This window comes from Crinia signifera, chromosome 9, assembly GCF_055691185.1.
Source record: "Crinia signifera chromosome 9, ASM5569118v1, whole genome shotgun sequence".
Lineage (NCBI taxonomy): Eukaryota > Metazoa > Chordata > Amphibia > Anura > Myobatrachidae > Crinia > Crinia signifera.
The window spans coordinates 57239293-57265988 of NC_139225.1; the positions used below are offsets into that span (position 1 = coordinate 57239293).

The window sequence follows — 26696 nt, forward strand, 5'->3', positions numbered from 1 at the left end:
GCTTGTGCCTAAACCTAGCCTCTACACCCTGCCGCCTGAAACTAACCCCCCCGCAAACTAACTCTATCCCCCTTTTATTATTTATTTACAGGTTCTTATATAGCACAGCAGATTCCGTTGCGCTTTACAATAGTAGACAGTGATAAGACAAACTGGGTAGCAACAGACAGACTTGGAGGTAGGGAGGGCCCTGCTGCAAGTTTACAATCTATAGGGATTGTAAGTGCCCTTTTAAGTGCCTAAACCAGGCATGTCTAAACTCTGGCCCTCCAGCTGTTGTGAAACTACAAGTCTCATCGCGCCATAGTTTCATACCTCCCAACTTTTGGGCTGAAGAAATAGGGACACTCGCGTGGCAAAGCCGCGCGAGCGTCCGAAAAGGGGGCGGGGCGTATGCAAATGAGGGTGCGGCTTATGCTAATTAGCCGCAACCTCATTTTCATACGAGAATAGACGCTGTGCGCATGCGCACAGCGTCTATACTACTAGATTGGGGGGTCTCCCAACTGTCACCCCCCGCAGCGGGACAATGCCTGCCGCGGGTGGGACAGCGGGACAGGACCCGAAAATCGGGACTGTCCCTCTAAAATCGTGACAGTTGGGAGGTATGTAGTTTTGCAATTTAGGGAATCTTAAAACTATGGCAAGGAATACTGGGATGTGTAGTTTTACAACAGCTGGAGGGCCACAGTTTGGACGTGCCTAGCCTAAAGCCTAACTCCCCGCATCCTAACCCTTAACCCCCCCCACTACCATTCTGCACATACTCACCGATCAGGATGCTGGCTATTGGTATTCCAGCATTGGCACCCTAATCCTGTTTGAAGTTTGGGGGCTGGTCTTCTAACGGCAGTCGTGTGTGTGTGTGTGTGTGTGTGTGTGTGTGTGTGCTTGTTTTCCCTATATGTTAACCCATTGTGATCTGTCTTTTTCAAGTAGATATTCTTTTCACCATACACTAGCTGTGCTTTCAGAAGTTGTTAATCACTAACATTGTGTAACAACTACATGAAATGCATAGGAACAATATGATACTGCTGAGATGGGTTTATATTTTGTAGATTTAACTATCCTTTGCATAGAAATGAAGTCTGGTTGTGCAATTTGTATTTCTGGTGAATTCTGCATCAGCGTTTAAGCAGGAAATGGCTTTTCATTCCTTTGTAGTAAGTCACTTCTTGCACTGTTATTTGAGTTCATATAATACAAGTTGAGTATCCCGTATCCGTGTATCCATTATCCGAATTATTCCAAAAACCGCGGTCTTTGGAATAATTTTTTTTTTACCCCCCATACCCTCTTTTCATACTTACCAAGTCCCAGGGCGTCCACAGCAGGCCTCCGGCATCTTCTCCAGGGCCTCCAGCGGTCCCAGGAATGCATTGCGCCGGTGACGTCACCGGTGCGCGCACACACCCGCGCAATGCATTCCTGGGACCGCTGGAGACCCAGAAAAGATGCCGGAGGCCTGCTGTTGACGCAGAGGGACCACCGGACACCATCACGGGACAGGTAAGTATGCCTAAAAAAAATTATACTAAAAACCGAAAAAATCCCCTATCCGGAATGATGGTGGTCCCGAGCATTTTGGATAAGGGATACTCAACCTGTAGTATTATTATTATTATTATTATTATTATTATTATTATTATTTTTTACTTTATAGTGCAGTGTTATAAGAGGACTGTTAATTTTCTGTTATTTTACACAGTTGTAAAACCAAGCCACACCTTGAGCCTCTCTGAATGGTCAGTGCATGAAATAATATGCACTAATTTATTACATTTATTTGTGAAAGGGCTTCGATCTTTAACAGATTGTATGCTATACATTAATTTTTCTATGAGTTTTGTTTGTTTTTACACCAATACGTCTGTTGGATTTATTACCTGTAAATTCATTTAGGGTTCACTCAGAATGGAGAACAAAGGATTTCGCCGTTCCAGCCTCAACAGTTTCCACAGCAGTACGAGCGATGAAGACATGGTGGAGATCACAGAAGCGACATTGGATTTTGCCATGTCTGATGATGTTCCCCCTCTCGACAGAGATTCAACAGAAGGTAGGGGTGTGATTGTATAAATAAATAAAATACTGTAATGGTGAAAAATTATACGATTTTTGCTTTGTTCTAACATTTGCCAGGATACCTGTAGTTCCTAGTTTAAAATAGTTTTATTCTCTGAGGGGTAAATTAAAGGCCCATACACACTGGGCGACTTTGAGCTGAAAGTTGCTCAAAACAGCAGGTTTGAGCGGCTTACAGCTCAAAGCCGCCCAGTGTGTATGCTTCGGCGATGAGCGCTGCTGCGCGCTCCTGCATCATCACCTGGAAAGCCGTTCATCTGCTAGTTATACCCGTTGGGCATAATTTTTTTTTTTTTAAATGGCGTGGGGTCCCCCCTCCTGACCATAACCAGCCCCGGGCTCATTGAGCCGGACCTGGTTACAAAAATACGGGGGACAAAAAAGCTGGGGGTGCCCCGTATTTTGAAACCAGCACCGGGTGTCATGCCACAGCCGGGGACACTTTTTACATAAGGTCCCCCGGCCATACCATGAGCACTGTGGCTGGTCAGCCTTGTACAGGGTACCTGGGGGAGTGGGGACCCCGCCAATAAAGGGGTCCCCCCCCACAACCCAGGGCAGTCACCGGCTTTCGTGGGCTTTGGACACCGGGCTGATAGGGTTAAATCATTTATACATAACATTGCTTTATACAGGTGAACTACAAGTGCCAGCATGCCTCCCCCGCACGCTGGGACTTAGTGAACCACAAGTCCCAGCATGCAGGGCTTTTTTGGCCCTGCTGGGACTTGTAGTCCACCTGTAAAAAGAATGTTAAAATAAAAAACACACACAGAGAAAAGTACAACTTTATTACACACACCCACACCCACACACCTCACTTTAACACCAACATACTTACAGCACCAGGGTCCAGCGCTGCCTTCCTCCTCCATTCTTCATGAATACGGGGGACCCCTACGCTTTTTGTCCCCTGTATTTTTGGAACCAGGTCCGGTGGAATAAGTCCGGGGCTGGTTATGCACAGGAGGGGGGACCTCACGCCATTTTTTTTTTTTTTTACATAAAATCGCACGTTTTCATGACTAAAGGCCCATACACACTAGAAGATTTTCATTTCAAAAGACTTTGCCAAAATCTTTGATAGATATATCTGTCACCAAAATAGTGCATACACACTGAGCTATTTTCCCAAAGAGCGAGAGATTTTCAGGAGGCAAAAGACTTTGCTGAAAATCTTTCATATAAAAGGCTATTTACATAATGGGCGGGGTTAGAATTCCAAGGGTGGGAGCAGGGGCCATTTTATTCAGTGCATGTCTGCTCTTGGGGCCTGATTCAGAACTGATCGCTGCAGTGACGTGCGGTGAGGTTAGTGTCAGGTGAGGCAGGCGCTTTTGTGAAATGGGAATCAGTCCTATAAAGTAATAAACACAGAGAGACAGAGGTGGACGTGGGGAAAGTGACAGAGGCGGACGCGGGACAGTGATAGACGGGAGAGTGACAGTGGGGACACAGGGCTGAAGCACTACTTACTTTTGAAGGGGAAGTACAAAGAGAGCAAAAGCACTAGGACTTATTGATTATATTTGATAAAAGAAGAAAAAAAACTATTATTCAGTTCTAGGAGATTATATTCAATTTGGCGGGGGTGTTGCCTCAGAATGATTTAATGCGTAGTTCCTATTATAATGATAAATGTTAGGATTTTATCTAACTTATACTAGGTCTGACCTAGTATATTATGGTAGGTTAGATAACACGTATCAATATCTAGATATTAAGTCTAGCTATATTCAATGAAACTTCCAAAAATTATGGTACATGTGTCAAATGCATAAATAGTTAATACATTTACTGTTACATTTACTGTTACACTAATATATACACGTTAGGTACTTGTGAGTTATCCGGGCGTCCGATTTTGAAATCGGGTCGGATCGGGACATCGCATCGCATCGCATGCGACCATCCGATGCGATGCGATGACCCGATTTTTCCATAGGAATCAATGTTAAAATGGACTGAGTCCATTTTAACATGGAATTCAATGGGAAAAAGGGTCCTTTTCATACCCCTACTATCCAAGTGGGCATGAAGTTGGATATAAACCTGTGGCGAGCGTAGCGAGCCACCGAGCCCGAAGCGTGGCGAGCGGACACGGAATACCGTCCCCTCGCGGGGCTCGCTTCGCTCGCCACGCTTCGGGCTCGGTGGCTCGCTACGCTCGCCACAGGTTTATATCCAACTCCATGCCCACTTGGATAGTAGGGGTATGAAAAGGACCCCTTTTTCCATAGGAATCATTTTAACATTGATTCCTATGGAAAAATCGGGTCATCGCATCCGATGGTCGCATGCGATGCGATGCGATATCGCATCGCATCGCATCTGATTGTATGCCTTAACTTAAGGCATACAATCAAAAAATCGGACGCCCGGATAACTCACAAGTACCACACGTTATATGAATAGAACACACAAAAGCTAACCAATATGTAAGTGAGTCCCACTTAGTATTTACTGTACCTGTGTGTGTCGCTCATGTATTGGAGGGTGGAGAGCTGGGGCACTCGGCGGAGACCGGGGTACAGCCGTCGCCCGCTGTCACTGTCCTGGAGTGTCTCCAGCAGTGGAGAGGAGAGCTGGGCCACTCGGCGGAGACCGGGGTACAGCCGTCGCCCGCTGTCACTGTCCTGGAGTGTCTCCAGCAGTGGAGAGGAGAGCTGGGCCACTCGGCGGAGACCGGGGTACAGCCGTCGCCCGCTGTCACTGTCCTGGAGTGTCTCCAGCAGTGGAGAGGAAAGCTAGGCCACTCGACGGGGCCGCAGCGGGAGGAGCGATCCTGAAATGTGGATGCCGGGGATCGAGTAGCCGCAGGAGGAGGGAGAGAGGCCACGCGGCATCGGGAGGAGGAGGTGAGCCTGGCCGCCCTGACATGCCTAAGCTGGGGTGTCAGCCGCGGCGGGCGGAGGCTGGGGAGCCGGGCCACCCAGCAGGACAGCAGCGGCAGGAGGAGAAGGAGGAGGGTGGTGAGTCGGGCTGATGCCGGGGCTTCACTGCCGGCAGGGGGAGGAAGGGGACCCATGCCTGTCGGTGGGGTCTCAGGAGACAGCGCAGCCACCACAGCTTAGCATGACAGCGGATACAGGCTGTCAGTGTGTGACAGCCTGATCCGCTGTCCTATCACATCTGCCTCAGTGACAGGGGCGTTCGTCCCTGTCACTGAGGCAGATGTGTAGATGCCGCTTTTTCATTAGTTTTTGATGGGCTTTTCAGCCTAATTTCTCACCGCAGCTTAACCCTGCCCCCCGCTGCTGACATTTTCCAATTGTCAGCGGGAGGCACAGCTCCCGCTGCCTCCTAGACTCCGACAGTGTCCCACTTAACCTCATAAATAATAAAAATAAAAAAATAAGATATTTATAAACACAGTATATGTGTTATAAATATTTTTGTAATTTTTTTTATAATTTATGACAGGGGAGGCACTGCCTCCCCTGCCTCCCCTGACTGCACGTCCCTGGATCGCTGGGCTGTGTATATTCGGAGCCCAGCGATCAGGTAAAATCCCGAAACGCCATTGGAAGCGCATTAAAAAGTACTGTATTTTCAAGAGCCTGGAGTGACTTTATTTCTTCCATACAGATGGAGCCCGGCTCCCTCTTGCTGGCGAATCGCCAGAACGTCACTGCTGGCGATCCGCCAGCAGCCCGGCTCTCCATCTGACTGAGACGTGCACGCGCGTCTCAGTTTCCGGGGCGGCAGGGCGCCGGGAACCCTGTCCGTCTCTGCTTCAGGGAGACGGACAGGGTTAGGGGGGGGTGCAGGGAGGCGGTGGGGACCCCGGGTGACCGCCGGCGGGGACCCGGCGGAGGAAGCGCCGTCGGAAGGGGACGCGCGCGCATCTCCTTTCGCAGATACAGATGGCGGGTGGCGGAGGGATGGCGTCGCCATCGCCATCCCCTGCAAAGAAGAGTATTATTACTGGACAATACATAAATATTCATTGGTGGGTAGTGGAGCCATTAATATATACATTGCTGGCATGTGCCAGCAATGTATATATTATTACTGGGCAATACATATTCATTGGTGGGTAGTGGTGCCAGTAATATATACATTGCTGGCCTGTGCGATAGTGGATAGTGGGGGTATGAAAAAGTCGAAGGACGCGTACCGCCGGCCCTCGCGGGGCTCGCTGCGCTCGCCACGCTTCGGGATCACGTGGATAGTGGTGGTGTCGTTGGTAATGGGGCGGTAAATTGCCATTATCAGTCCACTAAAAAAAATCGGATCGCATCGTTCAATATCGTGTATGTGCATTTGTGGTATCCGATGCGATGCGATCCGATTTTTATACGGAGAATAGCATGGTGCGCAATTAACGTAGCGGGCGCCCAGATAGGAAACAAGTACCCATTTCTGTTCACAGGGCCTGATTCAGAACTGATTGCTGGGCTGCGTATATTCGGAGCCCAGCGATCAGGTCAATGCCACCCCATGCCACACCGCTCAGGCAAAATCCCGCCCATTTGCACAGCTACGATTTCATTTGTTGCCGCGCACATAGGAAGAAATCCATTCGCCTGCGCCAGCATTGTATAGGTTACCGCCATAACAAAATATACATCGGGGGGCAGTGGCAGCAGTAACGCAAGCATTGCTGGCCTGCCCCAGCAATGTATACATTACCACCTATTATTAATAAACCTTGGGGGGCAGTGTCGGCTGTAATGTATACATTACCGGCCAGAGAAATAGCTAGGTGATATGGTGCCTGTAGCAACAGTATGTTTCGGCGCCCCCCTGCCCCTACTCGTTTTTACGACATTATGCCACACAAACTGTAATCCCCATTACAGAATATACCACGCAATCTGTAATGCCCAATACACATTATGCACACACCGTAATGCCCGTTAAACATTATATCCTACACAGTAATACCTAGTAGACATTATAATACACACCGTAATGCTTAAGTAACTGTCACACACTGTAACGCCCATTGCACATGCCACACACCATAATGCTTAACTCACTTTTATGCCACACCATAATAATGCCCAATTTTGCCCATTACACATTATACCACAAACCGTAATGCTTCAGGGTAAAACTAAATACACAATTGTGTAATTATAAATTTTGCACCCCCCCCCCCCCTTCGCACATGGCATTTAGTGCCACGTACACATAATGCACCCTGTAGTGCTACTTACACACATGATTCCCCCACTAGTGCAGCTTAAACACATAATGCCCCCTGAAGTGCCGCTTACCTACATGCCTGTTGCCAAGGGGGATTACATTGCCTGTTGCCAAGGGGGATTACATTGCCTGTTGCCAAGGGGGATTACATTGCCTGTTGCCAAGGGGGATTACATTGCCTGTAGCCAAGGGGGATTACATTGCCTGTTGCCAAGGGGGATTACATTGCCTGTTGCCAGGTGTTTCATGCTCGACTCAAAGCCAGGGGGGATAACATGTTTGTTGTCCAGGGGGAGTTAAATGTGCGTTACCCAGGGGGAGATCATTGTCTTTAGTGGCCGCCCTTCAGCGGCGCAGAGTCTCTGACCACATCACGGAGACCCTGTGCCCCTCCAAAGATGCCCACCATCGCAAAGTGTGGGGTGAAGCACCCTGCTACTCTATCGGTGCCCCGAGCTCCAGCTCCGCCCCTATTACCAGCATATAAAGAATTGGGCAATGGTGCCAGTAACATATACATTGCTGACCTGTGCCAACAATGTATATATTACTGATATATAAATATATGGGCAGTGGTGCCAGATATATAAACGTTGCTGGTCTGTGCCAGCAATGTATATATTACTGATATATAAATATATTCACAGTGGTGCCAGTAATATATACATTGCTGGTCTGTGCCAGAAATGTATATATTGCTGGCTTATTGCTCTATTACACATTGGTGGGCAGTGTAACTACTGCGGCGTGCGGGGAAGCAGCTCTAGAGAGCGGACGGGCATGTGGCTTGTACCGCGCTCCATGTGTCTAGCAGGATGAGGCAGCGTGCGGGTGGACAGCCTGTGCCGTTATGTAGAGATGGGTCGTTCGCGAACGAAGCGGGTCTTATGAACGGATCCCATAAAAGACTGAGGGAGCCACCAATCCCAAAAAGGTGCTCCGTCGTTCTTTTTACTTTCAGTTTAGTTTTTCATTACAATGCATTTGCCTATGCTCAGCACTGCCACCTGAGATGTACTAACTCAGGAGACTGAGCTCAGTGCTGCTACTGCAAGTAAAAGAAAGAATAATAAGGCCGCTGCTGCTAGGGATGGCCATCGGTGCAGACGCCATCGATGGTGATTCTGCACCCAGCTATCGATCAGTGTTTTACTCGGTTATGTATGTTCTTATTTGTTCAGCTCACTGTTTAAAAAAAAAAAAGTTAAAAAAATGGCAATAAATGATTGTAAAACAAATTACCCCTTCTTTCAAAGCGAACCATCGATCTGCCTAAAAGATACAGATCTTTTCACTGACTGATCTGCTGGATCCCAGCTCTCGCTAGTGACCCAGTTTGCCCATCTCTACTGTTATGCTCCGAATGGAGCAGGGGAGGGAGCAGCAGGCGGGCAACATGTACTGTACTATGCTCCCTTTAGTAGGGGGAGGTAGGAGGGTGGACCGAGGGGACGTTTAAGTGTGCTCCGTGTGGAGCAGGGGGAGGGAGGAGGAGGGGGCGCCGGGCTGATGCTGGCTCATCTATTAGCCATCATCGCCCAGCGCCATACACACTGAGAGATGATGGTTCAAATATGAACTATCATCGCAAAACATGCTGGTTAAAACAGCAGATAAACGACCTTACTAGCGATGATGCGGGAGCGCGCATCATCGCTAGTCGGGTATCGCTAGCCCATACATACTTGGCGATTTTCAGCTGAAAGTCGCCAAGTATGTAATGGCCTTTAACATCGCACATAACGCACTTTTTTGCCCGGAATACGCAGCTCATTAAATAGGCAAATTTGAATATTTTTGTTATTCAGGTAATTACACCACAATGGCTTACTTGATTTATCGGCAGTTGTTAATATTTAATATCCATTTTACTCTCAGAGTTACTTATGTGAAAGTATTACAGAGGGGAGTATTCAATGCCATGGCGAGCGCATGGCTGCGAATCCTGTTTTTGATTCGCAGTGCACTCGCCATGATTTTTCACTCCCCTTCAATTCGCTGCCAGACGCCAGCCCACACTATTCAATGCGTCAGGGGCTCGCTGCCCCTGACGGCGAATAGTGTGAAGAGTGACGAATCCCCCTGCGCAGATGCTCCATGCCTGTCTGGAGTCTGCAGGGGGATGGGAGGGACTGGTGTCGCGGCGGGGGGGGGGGCGCGCTGATGCAGGCGGGAGCCTCCGCACAGCCTGGGGACAGGTCCAGCAGCAGCTGTCCTCCGGCTCCAGCAGTCCCAGCGCTGACATCACCGTGCTGTGGCTGCCAGAGCCAAAGGTATACTGCTGCTGGGGTCCCTGTTCTGAGGCTGTGCGGGGGCTCCCTGCGACATCAGTGAGCCCCCCCGCTGGAGAATCTCAGCAGCAGGGGAAAAGTGCCATGGCGAAGGGGGCGGGCGAATGTGGCATGGCGGAGGGCGGGAGAGCACTTCAGTACGCACAGCTCCCCCGCCTCTGCTCACTGAAAGCAGCAGTGGCTGCTATCTGCAAAAGATTCAGGCTGCTGCTGCTGGTCCCGTCCCTGTCAGCTTATCTCTCCCCCCTCCCGTCCCGTCCCCTCACCTCCCTCCCCTCACCTCACTTGCAGGGTGCTGCTGGGGTCGGAGCCGCTGCACTCACTGGTCCCGATCATCGGGATCAGTGTGCAGTGAATATATGAATATTAATGAGCGGCTCCGGCTCCCGGCCCCCTGCTGGCGAATGTTTAAAAAAAAAAAAAAATATTATTTAAAAAAAATAATATATATATTAAAAATATATTCATGTGCTGCAAGTATATGAATAAAAATAGCATGCCCCTTCATAGGAAAAATATTCTGATTTTTTAACACCAAAAAAAAAATTAAAAACGCTTTAATTTAAAAGATCACATTACAGTTCACCTAAAAAAGATGACGAATGCTAAACGGAGAATCATGGCGAATTTCAATGGAGAATACAGCACTCGAATTGAGCATTGAATACACTGTCGGCGAATTCCACTGAAAACCCCATTGAAAATCACAGGCGAATTGTGGAGAATCATTTTCGGCGAATCGGCAGACATTCGTGGTTCATTTATGGCGAATTGCCTCCATAGAATATGGCGAATTGTTTTTTCTAACAGAAAATTCGCCATTCAACCAGGGAATTGCCAGATTCACTGAAAAAAACGGCGAATCTGAGGCATTGAATACTGGCCAAAGTATGCTACATTTTATCCATTTGTGTTTTTTGTGGTAAGAAAGTATTTTAATACTAGTATAAGGATTAGTAAAACATTAGCAAAAGTAAAACACTTTTAGTGTACTTTAATGCATATAGAACTGATAATAAAATCGAGCATAGTATTTTATTATTGCAATGTGTAGTCAGTGTGACTAAAAATCTGAAGTAGTTTATGGAACAAATAAGAAACATGAGGCATAGCGGGATTAAAAGGGTGTGGTATAGCGGTCCAACAGTCGGGATTCCGACGATCGGTATACCAAGATTATGACTGCTGGTACGCCGACGGGTCGGGTGCAATGGAGGCCCTTATGGGCTCACCACTCTGCAGGCTCGCTGTGCTCGCAACGGGTTCCCGACTGTTGGGCATTAAACAGTTGGGATTCCAATGTCGGTATACTGACCGTCAGAATACCGAGTGTTAGGAGGTCATCCGGCACCCGAGTAAAGAGGGTGCTATTTACCTATATACATATAAACGTTTATTGTCCAATCTGGCTCATTGGAACAAAAATCTGGTAACGTATGAGAACAAATGACACTTGATTATTTGCTCCGAAATGTCGGAAAACTAACTAATTAGTCTGACCATTTTTGGCAGTTTTTCAGTGTTTAGGAGAAAACTATCAATTGGCAAATGCACCCATATATGATCAGCAACCAGCCAGATTAGCCAATAATAGTTAAGTGTCTGGCCTACTTAATCTGAAAGGCACTCAAACGGACCAGGTTCCAAGGGCAGCTATATTTGAGCTCAGGTGACCTAATTTGTACCTCCGTTATTTTTATTTAACCATCTGTGCTTCCTCGAAAGCCTGGCCTGTTAGTGTGTCTTCAGGTCTGCGGTTGTAAAAACATTGATTTAAATTATGAGCCCTTTATAGCAGTGTGAAGGGTAGAAAATATAAATGATTAGTGAAATGAAAGAGGAGGCGATACAGAATTAACCTTTAGTCAGGCAGGAAGTTATGTAGTCTTACATGAGAGGACAGAATGGAGAAACCGTAAGAATGACTGTAGACACATCAGGTAAGCAAATATTTCCTCTATTAACTGCATGTATCACTTCACAGGTCACCAGGAGAACATATGCTAATATATAGTTTTAAGTGGAAACAGAAGTTATAAGGAATGTATGACATTGTCTGTAAGGTGGGAGTGGGAGTATGCGAAATAAGCTGCCTTCATATTATGTATAGTTTTGTGTACAGTCCTTATGGTAGTAGCTAGGAATGTGCATTGTCACTGTACAACAGCAAACAAAAATACATTTACAGTTCTATTTAATAGGAGACATACAGATCATGGTAGATGCTCAATTAGTTTAGTAATACCACTCAGGCGCATGCAAGGGAGGGATTAATACTGAGTAAGTAAAACAAGACATTGTTTCCCCCAGCTCATTGAATGGTATTAGTAACCAATCTTGAACATCTATTTAATACCAATATACACATTGCATCACTAAGGGTAACAGAGCGGAAGTGAATCATTTGATACACATGGAAAAAACGACATTGGTGAAAGCTCTGATACTTTACTGTAATTAAACTGTATTATTTTATGGCATGAGGGTGATGACTACAAATCCCTACCACAGTAAAGTTATATACTGATACAGTAAGAATGCTCCTGTGTTGGCAGCAGTCACCTTGCATCGCTTTGCTTTGCATCAGGGCATTTTAATTTTGTGAAATATTGAACTTTTTTTTTATGCTGGGCATACATGCTACAACTATCTGGCCAAGCCGATAATGTATGCAGCTGAACAATAATAAAATAGTGATCCGGTGGACATGCAGAATCATCCAGCATGTCCGTCCATTACAATACTTTTTTGTTGCGAGTCGGCCGCATTCAGGGGCATGAGAAGAAACGGGGAATTGTCCTCTGATCTGTATGTGTATGCCCTGCATTACTAGTCTTTATCTAACAATACAATGGAACTACCTCTTTTTTTCTTATATAAGGTCTGGTACAAATGTTGGTTTTTAGATGTTAGTTGGGCGCCCACTATAGTTAGTACGCTCCTACCCCACTATCCATGTCGGCATGGAGTTGTTTTTATATAGTGTGGCGAGCCACCGAGCCCGAAGCGTGGTGAGCGGACGCGGAAAACTAAGCAAATAGCTTAGTGGGTACCCAACTAACATATAAGTACCCAAATGTTTTATGGGAAAAAAAATACTTTTGATTTGGAAAAAAACAGAAACCATTGATAAGTAATATATAGAACGCAAGAGTGATTTGTGGTAAGTACTGCAAGGTTCAAATGGAGGGGGGACTTCTCTAAATGTCCCTGCCTCTTCCAGCATAGGCACTGCACAGTGGCAAACGCAGGATTATTAGAGGGGGGTTTCCAAATATAAACAAAAATCGGTACTTGTTTAGTTTCACGGCGGCAGTTACGTAGTTTATGTAGTGCTGTATTGAGAGTACCAATACAGCACTATGCTGCCTACGTAAACTACATAACTGCTTCTGTAGCCCTGAAACTAAACAATGGTTAATATCCTCACTATCCACGTCATACCCCGAGTATCCACGTCGGCGTGGATATGTTTTTAATAAAGTGTTGCGAGCGGACGCGTAACTGCGTCCCCTCGCCACGCTTTGGGCTCGGTGGACACTTTATAAGATCGACTCCTCAGCGACGTGGATAGTGGCAATATGACGTAAATAGTGGGGGAAATGTGTGTGTGTGTGTGTTGTGCGTTATACTAAACCTCGTCCGGCCTGGCCACCGAGTCCGCTGGGTCCCCACGATCTGTTACCCGTGACCGTCGCCCGCTGGGATCGGTAAGTATACAAGGAAGCATCCACCTTGCTGCCACCCACCACCCTGCTCCCAGTGTAGTTTCACGGCGGCGCCTACTACGTAGGTGTAGGCTACGTTGTCAGCGTAGCGTAGAGCTGCCGCCGTGAAACTAAACAAGTACCCGAAAATCTCCCACTCTGCGGTGGAGAAAGTACAGGAGTCTGGGGGAGTGGTAACAGCCCTGACAATTGGTCTTTTTATAAACTGGATTCTGTATGGTATTAATATTTAACAGTACAGATGGTCTATATTATAGGCTGTTTCAAACACTTAAATAAGATAAGTGATCAGGAAAAGGTTAAACATATAATAAATACATAATAAAACCAGTACTGCACTTTTTTAAGCTCACAATCACCCACCTCATGGTAAGGCTCCTGTCTCTTCCTCCTGGCAGCTACTCTCTGGTCCATTGCGATGTTTGAGTGCTCAGATCCATACGTACAGTAAATGTGGTAGAAGAAGCTGGTACATTAGGCATGTGCAGCAGCTTTCCTCTGTCCTTACACTGCATGATGTCCTACGTCCCTTACTCTGCAGTTCTATTGATTATATACCAGTGCTATTGTCATAATTTAAGGCACTTGCCAAGAGGAGGGGGGTTGCCGAGCAACCAGAACACCCCCTCCCCCCTGTGTTGTTTGCCTATGACTACACCCACTCTTATAAACCAGGTTCTGTTGGAGGTAGGGGACATTAAAAGTGTTCTGTCTCCCCTGCCCTGGTGCACGCTCATACACTCTTTCCTCTACACACAAGATCTCTCTCTCTCTCTTTTTTTTTTTTCAATTAAGTCTGGTTTTAAATTTTTTTAATTGTCATTTTTATTTAATTTTTTACTCCAAATTGGTCTACATTGAATGTTGAACGCTGTTAATGTTCTTATTTTAAAATGGCTCACCATTGGATCTGTTAGTAGCTCTAGGGCTGTGGAGCCTGACTAGATGTTGGACCTGAAAGGGTTAACCAGTCCTGTCTTCATCAGTGTACAGCAGCCTAAACAAAACTCATGTTTATAATTCATAAGAATCTATGTGCATAAAATTTAACACACAATGTGCTGTAATGAAACTATCCTGATAGTAGGAATTTAATGTTATTAATATAAAAAAAACTCTGACCGGTGCTGTTGTGTTGGCCTACAGGCTTTGCTTCTTATAACGGGAATGGGTTACATGGCACATACTCTGGGATGGATTTCCTGGAGGTTCCAGGTGTGGGTACATATGAAGACTTCAACACTATTGACTGGGTGAGAGAGAAGTCCAGAGACAGAGACAGGCATAGAGAGGTAAGAACTGTCAACCAATGGGTTTTTTCCTAAGTCAATTTTATGTGGGTTTAGCATATAATTATTAGAGTATATGATGTTTGCAATCATACTGTGGCAGAAGAAATCAAAATTGTGTAGCGAGATACAAAGTAGAAAATGGATCAGACGCATGGGTAGACATGCCACACAAGATGGAATCACTACCAAGTAATATATGAGCAGGAAAATACAGTATAGGTTGCTAAGATCAAATCAACAAACCATGCGGCAACTGACAAACAAAAGAAAGAGGAAAGGGGGGAAGGCTAGACCTTCCTGAACCACGCTGAAAGAATACAAAATGTAATAGGATGTTACTAGGAGACTTGAATTTGGCTTATTTGATAATGCCCAACCAGCTATGCCAAACTGCAGAGTAGTCCCTTAACTTTTCACTTGAAGAAAGGATAATATCCATTGAGATATAAAGCTTTAGTCTTCAAAACCAATCCTTAATGGTTGGGGGAGGATGATCGCCAATGCACAGGGATAAATTTACCGGAGGGATTTCTTGTATGCTTATGGAGATCTCTCATTCAGGGGACACAACTTTTATCCTTCCGCCATCATGTTGCCCAATATGTCCCGAGCAAAAGAGATCACCTCATACTAGAAGGTCCCAAAGGAGGGGCACAGCCATCTGGTATAAAGAGGGGCTCCTGTGTTCCCACTGCATCTCCACAGCATGCAAAGACCCCTGGGTACATTTTGGAGAGTTTGCTTGGGCAGCGGTACCATCTAGTCAGTACTTAATAGGGCATTTTAATCGTCAGTATATTGCTTTGTCCAACCAGTTCTTAACATCAATTTTTTTTCTTAATTGCTTTCTTTTATCAAAGCTTTAAGATTTGACAAGATAATAAATACAATATATGTATCACAGAGTCCAAAGGGAGACATAGTAAAATTGGCAATGAAAGCAAAAGAAAAAGAGGTTACCAACATTGTGCTAGTTTGCAAAAATAAAATTACTGAAAAGAAATTGGCAGGTCATTGAGCAGAATACGTTCCTCATGCCAAACGGACTTTCTAAAGCTTAGAAATTTGGCTTGCTAGTATACAGTTTCTTTGTGCGAGTTTCATCACATGATTTAAGATGAGAAGAGGACCAGCCGCTTTTAAACTTTTTTTTTTTTTTCAAAAGTGTATTTCTTTTATTTCTATAGTTTGACATTGGAAAAACTAGTCATAAGTCTCTCAGTGGGAGATGTATCAAACACTGGAGAGAGATAATGTAAAGAGTACCAACAATTCAGCTTCTGCCATTTTTGTAGCATAGCCGGAATCTGACGAAAGCCGGTACTTGTTTCCTAGCACGACGCCCACGATTTTCAATCTTATGCATTGTATCGCATCGCATGCCATATAGCCGCATGCGATGCGATTTTGGCCCCCCTATACGATTTTTAATTGTATAAGCACCCTAATGGGTGCTTACAATGTTAAATGCACCCCCACTATCAACGCTAACCCGAAGCGTGGCGAGCGCAGCGGTACGCGTCGTCCGACCTTTTCATACCCCCACTATCCACGTCGGCGTGGAGTTGATTTTTGTTAGTGTGGCGAGCGGACGCGTATTACTTTACATGTATTCCGCGTCCCCTCGATGCGCTCACCTCGCTGCGCTCGTCACAATATCTAAGATCAACTCCATGCCGACATGGATAGTGGGGGTATGAAAAGGTCGGAGGACGCGTACCGCCGCCCCTCGCGTGCTCGCTGCGCTCGCCACGCTTCGGATTGGCGTTGATACTGGGGGTGGCGTGGGGGTTCTTTTAACATTGTAAAGCACCCATTACAGGGCTTATACAATTAATAATCTTATAGGGGGGCCATTTAACATTAAAAATGCCTATTAGGGTGCTTATACAATTTAAAATCGTATACCATTGTATATGGCATACAATGCGATGGTATACGATTTTAAATTGTATAACGTCGGGTGCCATTGCGCAACATCGAATCGCATACCATTGTAAGGCTTATGGTATGTGATGCGATGGGCGCCGTGCTAGGAAACAAGTACCCAGAAACCAATCTCCAAGGTAACCATGAAAGATGTCTCACTGTTAAGGTGGCCATACATGTACAGATTGATTGTCAGATCTGGCTGGTTGGAACAAAAACCTGGAAATATCTGAGTGACAGTTTTTTGCAATTTTCCAGCATTTCAAAGCAAATGGTCAACTGTCATTTGCTCTTATCCATTACCAGGGTCTTGTTCCAACCAGACAGATCTGACAATTAATCTGTAGATGTATGGCCAGCTTTACATCACATTTCCATTTAAATATGATTTTTCTTTTTGTGGTGGTAGCCCCACGTCTGACACACATGTAAATCCCAGGATTCTCTGCAATACCATGAAGATCAAAACTTATGTCTGGTCATATTAACGCTTTTTTACATTAAATACTATTGTGGTTTCAATTATAAGAGAAATATTACAGGAGTGAAAAAATAAAATACAACAAGAAATGAAAGTCTTGGAAACATAATTGTTTTATTCAATAATTAATTCGATTTTTGCAATATTGGGGTTATCTAGAGACCATAAACTAAAACATTTAAGGTACTTTTATTTCATTTTGTAGTGATGAGTATATTTTGTGTTCTAACATTTCTCATTTTTAGTGAAATTTCCCACAATATTCATCAGCTGTCAGCATTTTGTGTGCTCTCCCAATTTCCTCAGTACTGCAAAGCTCCGCTGCTGTGAAGTATTGATAAAGCCTGCACATTAAATAGCTTTGTGTTCAAGTATTGCACTGTATTTATTGCTTTCCTGGGCAAATTGGGTCACAGGAACCTTTTGTACTTACTACACGATGCCTACTGCACTATGCCATAAGTAGGACATTATGTAGTAAGCAATCAAAGCCAGCACAGAACCAACTGGCAGTTTCATCCTTCATTTACCATTTAGCAAAGAACTTTGTATAAAAGAAGTAGAAGTCTTGTTACATATACCTATGGCATAATTAATCTCTTTTACTTGATATTCCCCCACAGGGCTGCCATCTGTAATTGTGGGGTCTTAGACTCTCTATTCCACTCCTGTAAAAGAAAGAGGAGGAGGAGACGGGGAGAGAGGGGGAGATGAGAGAAAGTAGGAATAGGGCATATAGGAGATGTATAAGGATACAGGGAGAGTGAGAGGAATAATAAGGGGAGGGAAGAGCTAGAGAGAAAGGACGACTACAGGGAAACAGGAGAGGGAGAGCAAGAGGAATATTAGATAGGCGAAATAGTGGGAGGTGGAAGAGAGTAGGAATACAGGGAGATTGAGAGGAGGACTATGGCGAGACTGGAGAGCGAGAGAGGAGGACTATGGCGAGACTGGAGAGAGAGAGAGAGAGAAGGAATGAGATAGACAGGAGAAATAGTGGGAGATGGTAGAGAGCGGAAGAATTGTTAGCTTTCTCTGTAATAAAAGCCTGCAGTATTGTAGGTATAGGAGCACTTTTATTGTTTAAGGGACTTCATTGAGTTAAATAGAAATAAATGCAAATTTTTATCCCTCAGATCCGAAGTAAGAGCAAAGAATCAACATGGGCCCTTTTGAACAGTGTCAGCGATGCCTTTTCTGGATGGTTGTTAATGCTACTGATTGGACTTTTCGCAGGTAACTTATTTGTATAAAATAAAACTGCTACTTTGAATTCCTTTACTTTATACTAGTTAAAAGACCGTCAAAATGACGGCTTCTGCAATGTACTTTCACTTTTAGCTGTGACCGTTTTTAGCCCACAAACTCTCCACCCCATCCCTAGTTTGCTCCTACCTCTAATTTCTTGTCTTCACAGCTACCTCTCTCCATATCCAGCAAGTTTAAACTGTCCAGAATCCCTGCAAAAATTGCTTTAATTTTCTGCTATGACATCTTTTAGCACACAAAGGAGTAATTGGGTCCTTTGAGTGGCCTCTAGTGGTCAGCTGGTCTAGTTGGGTTGCGGCAGTGTGACATTAGCAGAGTTGCACAGGACCTGGTGGCTGCCTCACATCAGGTTGTCTAGGTTATTCAGATTTGATTGCACATTTGCACGGGGGAGCGATGTTTAGTGACTGCACATAAGCATTTATGCGCATGTGCATCAGCTTGGTGCGAGCAGGCACGGCAAGATACCTATTCGTTGTCCTGTCTGCACCAGCAGTGCCGGGGGGGCGGCATTGGCGACAGGCTGTGCCCATGGGACCGCTGGCATTCCCATGGTAATTTTGCGTTAGTGCCAGGGGGGGTGGGGCAGCTGACGTCAACAGATGTCAGCTGCCTGCCAGTTTCCTGTACAATCTAAGACGGTGAGTGTCTTAGATTTGCGTGCACCTTAGAAATCTAAGGGCCGGCGTTCGTGAGGATGCATTTAAACCACACACAAAGCTACGAATTGTGCAGCTTTGCGTGTGAACCTGAATAACCTCCTATATGTATGAGAACGCATCTGTACCTTTCTTCAGTGGTTACATTTTATTTGTAAACACTGTGTGTGCCAACAACCATGCGGTATCAAACTATGGGCAGTAACATGAGATCAATAACTTACTGCACTGCAAAAACAGGCTCAAAAAGCCTGCTAGTATATCAGGCTATCCATTTTTAGCCCATGTGGTAAATGTCTCATTTTCGGGTGATGACACATGGGATCTTGGATAAGTTCCCGGAATTGTGCATTATTTGCACAAAAAATGGTCTCCATGGATGCTTATCACGGATTATACTTTGAAGCACACAAAACATGATCTCACAATAAGTGACACTTATCCAGGATATATATTATTGTATGTTTAATAAGGCAGAGGATGAGCTCCAGCTTTTCAAAGCACTGCTCATAAAGTAACTGTGTACATTTACATGCAGGTGCAGGTTTAGTGATATTCTCATCTTTTGACCTTTTTATGAGGTTTCATCGGGTTGCTAAAGTCAATAAGATTTGGAGACTTTGGAGAAAACTGCATCCGTATATATATAACTTCTATTCCTTCAAATATCTCCTCAGTGAAAAGAGCTAGAAAGTCCATAATGCTGTTTTACACTTGTAGGCACAAGAGGAACAAGAAACAGTTGAAAGTTCATTTCCAGATCATTCCTCTATGGAGAAAAATGCATCCTTATATATATAACTTCTATTCCTTCAAATATCTCCTCAGCGTAGATGGAGCTACATCATGAAGTGTGGAGGCATTTCTCTCCTCTTAAGCCCTATACACCACACAAGCCGATAAGCTGTATGAGCAATATCGGCAGTGTTTCCCCCTGAACAAAAGATATTGAGTGTATACACTGAACTATGTCGGTAAACAATATCCTTTAACGGAACTCGCTGAACATGCAGGCGGTCGTTAATGATGCACGGAAGCACGCATGGTTTATGATATTGTGTGTACACATAAGACTTTTTGTTTAAAAGATATCACTTAGGGCCCTTCTGAACGAAATCTTTTAATTTCCCATCTAGTTTGTACGGGGCTGTAATACAATTTTACCTAAATGGCATGCTATACATAAGTTAGGGACAGATGTAATAAGCCTGGTTAAGTGATAAAGGGGAAGATAATAATGCACCAGCCAATTTACTCTTACAATATCTGTCTTTTTTTTTTTTTTAAACATTACTAATTGGCTGGAACATTATTACCTTCCACTTTATCACTTTACCAGGTTAATACATCTACCTCTTCGTTTCCTACAATCTGCTTACATAAAGTCATTACTCTTAACATTATAAAATGTTATAAGGTGAAACTAAAAATTGAAAGAAATCAACGGTAACTGACATTTCTACATTTTCTGCTGATTTTTCATTTTTACAGTAATATGTAATACTTGACTTCTACCCCTTTCCCACTGCAGCTCTTAAACGGTAATTTGCCTTTTTAAATGGGTAGAGCTGCAGTGGGAATGCTCCAGGTTGCTGTACCCGTTTAAAAATACCATTTTTTTTTAAATGGGTAAAAAGCAGAGTTTTACCCATTTAAGAGCCGTTTTTTTGCCAGTGGGAAAGGGTCTTAAATGGTATTTAGTAATAATAATAAAGGTTAAGAACATGATTGGCTTCCTGCTTGTGATGACTGTACAGTCACCACATCCAGGAAGTAATCACAGCAGACAGTAGACAGAGAAGAGCTAAAACGTTTTTGTGCTGTACTGCTGTTTACATTCTGCTACCATGCCCAGTAGGACAGAGGAGGAGATTAGGGAACTCCTTCGAATTTGTGGGGAAGAAGAAATCATGTGTCAGATGACCGGCACGGTAAAGGATGCTGCAATTTACCGTAGTATCAGCAATATGATGGCAGCATCCGGATTTATAAGAACCACTACGCAAATGATAAATAAGTTCAAGGCATTGAAACGATCACATGCTGAATCCAGCAGCACAACAACAGAACCAAGCATGAAATCAGTAGAGACATGTGCTCTGTCTGCCATTATTGCAACACTGATCAGACCACTCCCCATCCCCTCCTTTTGTTTTCTCAAAACGTCATCAGTGTGGGCCTGTGGGGGCAGAAAAGTCCATTCTATATGACAGCCCATGTTTACTATGGGTTGCTTAAACCAGGGTTGCCGACTTTTTCTGTCTCCTCTCCGGTAGAAGCCCGGAGAGGTGACTTCCAGCTGCAGTTCGGGGGGTGGGGCTTGAGCTATACATCATTAAGCAATGACGCAATTTTAGCTCCGCCCCCTCCTCTGAGACCCGCGGCTTGACGGATTTCAATCCAAAGGTATGGGGAAGACGCTGCAATCGGGGGGTGGCGTGGGGGTCCCCCGGAATCCGGGAGGGTTGCCCACCTTTCCGGGGGGCCGGGAGGAGAACCCGATTTTCGGGATCCTCCCGGTAATTCCGGGAGGGTCGGCAACCCTGGCTTAAACGGGTATATATGAATGTGACAAAAAACGCATTTAAATGGCAAATTACTGTTTAAGAGCTGCAGTGGGAAAGGGTCTTTATAGCTCTTACCCCTTTAAAGACCCATTTACAAATACCTGGTCTTTACCCGTGTAGGCAGTGGGAAAGCAGCATTAGAAAGCTGTAAAATCTGGACATCAGTATAATGTTATTCATTTTACAGCTTTAGTATTAATACTAAAACATAGCCTTGCATACACTCTTTACATCTTTTATACTAAAGGAATATGTTGTAATACCTGGAACATTATTTTATAAATTCAGAGGGCAGACTTCCATACTGTCCCAGTGGATCCAGTGTCCACTGCATGTCACAGTCCTTTTGATTGAATATACTGAGAAGCAGTCGGCTACATAACAATAGGAATCCTCATCAGAGTTTTCACTTTCAAATTGAGATACACATACTCTGCCGAATGCTTCTACAAACCTACATAACTTCTCTTTTTTACAAAAGAGAAGTTCCAGTGTAATGTATATTTCATGAGCTCATTAAATATTCACTGCGCTGAATTTAGGACCCAGCTTATTGGTTGGGTCCTAAATACCGTTTCAGACCCGATTTTGATGCCAAAATACCAGGTTTGAAACGGGTAGGACCCTCCATTTTAACCGTTTTACAAAATCTGCTTTTGTAAAACGGTAAAGTGGTCCTGCACCATTCAGACCGCACAGATTACCGTTTAAAAACTGTTAAAAATCGACAAAATACCGGTTTTTAAGTGCGGTCTGAAAGGGGCATTATACTACAAATGGATTGGCTCTGAAATGGGTAGGACTCTGCTTTTAACCCGTTTTGGATTACAGGTATTTTAAAAATGGTAAATTGTCTCTGGACCTTTTATGTTACAGCTAGAAACGTTTTAAAGCCATTTAAAATCAGCAATTTACAGTGTTTTAGCTGTAATGTGAAAGGGGTAGAATGCCCAATAAAAGGTACAATTACGTGAAGTAGAAATGTAACATCTGCTTTTACTGTGATAAATGGCAGTATGATAAAAACTTTTATATTGACCTGAACATTATATTAGTATAAAAAATGAGTACGGCACCCATCTTGTTGAATGTATGCCTTAGGTTTAAGGCACTTAAGGCATACAATCAACGCGATGGACCCGATTTTGTGTCAATCACCAGCTAATTTGCCGGTAAAAGACAAAATCGGGTTGATAGCGTCCACCTTATTAGGGGCCGCGATGCGACCGACGTGATCAACGCGATTTTCTTATAGGGAACAATGTAAAATTATTTTTAAAGTGAAAATCGGGTTGATTGCGTCGGTCACGGGCCAGTATAATGGCCCGCGATGCGATCAACCCGATTTTACATAGGTGACAATGTGAAATGGGCCAATATGGCCCATTTCACATTGAATATGGTTAAAAAGTATGTTTAATGCCCCCCCCATTGTTAACGCCACCCCACTATTGACGCCAACCCGAAGCGTGGCAAGCGCAGCGGCACGCGTCCTCCGACCTTTTCATACCCCTACTATCCACGTCGGCGTGGAGTTGATTATATATAGTGTGGCGAGCCACCGAGCCCGAAGCTTGTCGAGCGGACGCGGATACCTGTGAAGCCCGCAAAGGGACGCGGATACCTGTGAAGGTATCCGCGTCCCCTCGCGGGGCTCGCTGCGCTCGCCACACTATATAAAATCAACTCCACACCGACGTGGATAGTAGGGGTATGAAAAGGTCGGAGGACGCGTTAACAATGGTAGGGGGGGGGGGCATTTGAAACATGAGGGGGGGTTTGGTATTAAAATGGGGGGTTTTGGGGCTTTTTACATTGATTCCAATGTAAAAACCAGGTCCCGATTTTTCCGACCTGATGGATACAATCAAAATCGGTGGCGCCGTGCTAGGAAACAAGTACCAAAATATGTTTTAACTACTAATGGCAATTAAATATTTACTAATATAATATCGACCAATTAATTAGGAAAAAAATTCTAGAATATAGTAACAACAGGTAATGGATTATTACTTTATGAACAATTTATTTGGGGGTCAAACAGACCCAACTTAAGCAACATCGCTCTGCTAGAATGGTTTTAATTTACTTACATATAAATTAATATAGACCATAAGAAATATATGACTGAGCGAGGATATAGGGCCTGATGCTTTACATTCATCTCTGACGTTAGGCGATCTACACATCTTTACTGTGCATGTGCAGATCTGTTCTGTGATGACACATACAAACCCCTTCTGCATCCATTTTTTAGGCGGGAAATTTCAGAAAACTAAGGTTTGTTGGGCTTTTTTCCTGGGTAACCTAAGAGTTTCTCAGATGAGCAATGATCATGCCTATTGAACTTGGAACTGCAGAAATAATCTATCTATAAAATATATATTTTAACAATAGTGAGTGAGACAAGCGCTTAATGATACCAGTCCTTAATATCCAGCAAAATGTCCTTGTGGATCACAGAGGAATGATAGCACCAAAGTCCACTACAAATGGATGCAGCTTCCGCCAGTTCAAGTATATCCTTAGGTCTATGGGTTTAAAGAGAAGGGACACTTTCTGGTGCATGAAAATAGTATTTTAATATATCACTAAAAGTACATCCAAAGTACAATACAATAGTTGCTTGTACCAAAAAAGTTAGCTCTGTGTGCTGGCTACCACATGATGTAAATACACATTTATTACCAGGCATAATCCCCGCCCGACATCAGTCACGAATCCCGAATATACTACAGACGCTGGACCATTCCACCGCATACAGGAAGCAGGAGTCTTGGTGATGGTGCTGATGTCCAGCGAGGACTGTTCTTGGTAATAATGTCTATATAAGTCATGTGGTATATGTGTGTATGATTATACTGTATGTATGTATGTATGTATGTATGTATGTATGCAGATATCTTCCACAGCTCTTAAGGTGAAGCTGCTAAATCTTACACAGTTATTAAGAATAGGAAAATTAAGCTATTAGACCATGCAACAAATATTGAAAACATACTTTTTTGGTTATGTATTATCTTAATGTGACACCGGGGAGAGGAGTAATAAAGGAAAAATCTTATGTTTGACACTTGGCCCATGCAGTGTCCAGATTTCTGAAGTCCAAAATAACGGAAAACATACATGTGAGCAAAGCCATTGGCATATACAACCTGTCACAGAAATGCTGTAATGGACAATGTAATATCTTCTATCTGCAGGTTCCATAGCTGGATTGATTGACATTTCCTCTCACTGGATGACAGACCTAAAGGAAGGTGTTTGTGTAAAGTGGTTTTGGTTTAACCATGAGCAGTGCTGTTGGAAGTCTGATAATGTGACATTTAAGGACAGAAATAACTGTCCAGAGTGGAGGAGCTGGTCTCAGCTAATAACTGGCCAAGATGAGGTAAGGCATTCACTGCGGTTCTTGAGAATACTCTGTAGGGATCTTTGCTTCCTGTGGTACAGCTGGTAGTCTGTGGATCAGATGAGACCAGATAAGACTGTTCTAAGACACAGAGGGCGAGATTTAGTGGGTTTACCGTTTTTGAGAAAATGCGTTTGTTTTTTCTCAAATCGCCCTATATCGCCGTTTTTTTCCACAAATTCGCATATTTAATGAGGTGAGTATTCCGGCATGAAAAGTGTATATAGATATAGGGCGATTTTAGACATGAAAAAGTGTGATTTTTTTTTTTTTTTTTTTAAGTCATTTTGGTAAAATGTGCAATTTTGTGATTACAAAAAAAAAAATGTCGTGAGGTCCGCCCTCCTGTACATAACCAGCCCCGGGCTCATTGAGCCGGACCTGGTTCCAAAAATACGGGGGACAAAAAGCATAGGGGTCCCCCGTATTTCTGAAACCAGCCCCGGACTCTTGGACCGGTCCTGGTTCCAAAAATACGGGGGACAAAAAAACTGGGGGTCCCCCGTATTTTGAAACCAGCACCGGGCTCCAACAGCCCGCAGTGTCATGCACCAGCCGGGGGACACATTTTACATAAGGTCCCCCGGCCGTACCATGAGCACCGTGGCTGGTCAGCCTTGGACGGGGTACCTGGAGGAGTGGGGACCCCCCCAATAAAGGGGTGTCGTCCCCCCCCCCCCCCCCAGGCTTCACCCGTCCAGGGCACCGACAGCCCTGGCCAGTGGACACCGGCCTGACACCGGGTTAAATCTTTCAATCCTAACATTGCTTTATACAGGAGAACTACAAGTACCAGCAGACCTCCCCCGCAGGCTGGGACTTGGAGAACCACAAGTACCAGCATGCGGGGCATTAATGGGCCCGCTGGAACTTGTAGTCCACCTGTAAAAAGAATGTTAAAAGAAAACCGTGAAGTATAACTTTATTACATACACATCCACACACCTCACTTTTACACCAACATACTTACCGATCCAGGATCCATTGCTGGTCTCTGTGCAGCATAGCCGGCTCCCCCCGCACTGACAGCGAGGACAACCGGCTTTCTTCGATGGAGCTAACAGCTTCTGTCGCGCTGTCCCAGCGCGACACAGGCTGAGAGCATCATGGGCGATGCGTCTCCATGGAGACGCATAGCTCAGCCACCCAGGGTTCAGCTATGCGTCTCCATGGAGACTCATCGCCCAATCACGCCCTCAGCCTGTGTCACGCTGGGACTGCGCAACACAGGCTGTTATCTGCACGGGAGAAAGCCGGTTCAGCACGCTGACAGTGCGGGCTGACCGGCTATGCTGCAGAGACACCAGCGCTGGATCCTGGATCGGTAAGTATGTTGGTGTAAAAGTGAGGTGTGTGGATGTGTATGTAATAAAGTTATACTTCACTGTGTGTTTTCTTTTAACATTCTTTTTACAGGTGGATTAATGCCCCGCATGCTGGGACTTGTGGTTCTCCAAGTCCCAGCCTGCGGGGGAGTTCTGCTGGTACTTGTAGTTCTCCTGTATAAAGCAATGTTAGGATTGAAAGATTTAACCCTATCAGGCCGGCGTCTACTGGCCAGGGACGCCGGTGACAGCCCCGGGCTTCGACCCTGGACGGGTGAAGCCTGGGGGGGGGCGACCCCTTTATTGGGGGGTCCCCACTCCTCCAGGTACCCCGTCCAAGGCTTACCAGCCACTGTGCTCATGGTACGGCCGGGGGACCTTATGTAAAAAGTGTCCCCCGGCTGTGGCATGACACTGAGGGCTTTTGAAGCCTGGTGCTGGTTTCAAAATACGGGGGATCCCCAGTTTTTTTTTTTTTTTGTCCCCCGTATTTTTGGAACC

At 44.8% G+C, this 26696-nt stretch overlaps 1 protein-coding gene across 2 annotated transcripts in view; it reads left to right on the forward strand.

Annotated features, from left to right (window-relative positions):
- Nucleotides 1-26696, forward strand: part of LOC146035576 (H(+)/Cl(-) exchange transporter 5-like) — an 84381-nt gene that overhangs the window by 7680 nt on the left and 50005 nt on the right. For both annotated transcript variants that reach the window (XM_083159110.1, XM_083159111.1), the window contains 4 exons: nt 1906-2062; nt 14408-14553; nt 18100-18199; nt 24662-24849. In XM_083159110.1, coding sequence (XP_083015236.1) covers nt 1918-2062; nt 14408-14553; nt 18100-18199; nt 24662-24849 — 579 coding nt within the window. In that variant the 5' untranslated portion in view covers nt 1906-1917. The remainder of the gene's footprint in view (nt 1-1905; nt 2063-14407; nt 14554-18099; nt 18200-24661; nt 24850-26696) is intronic.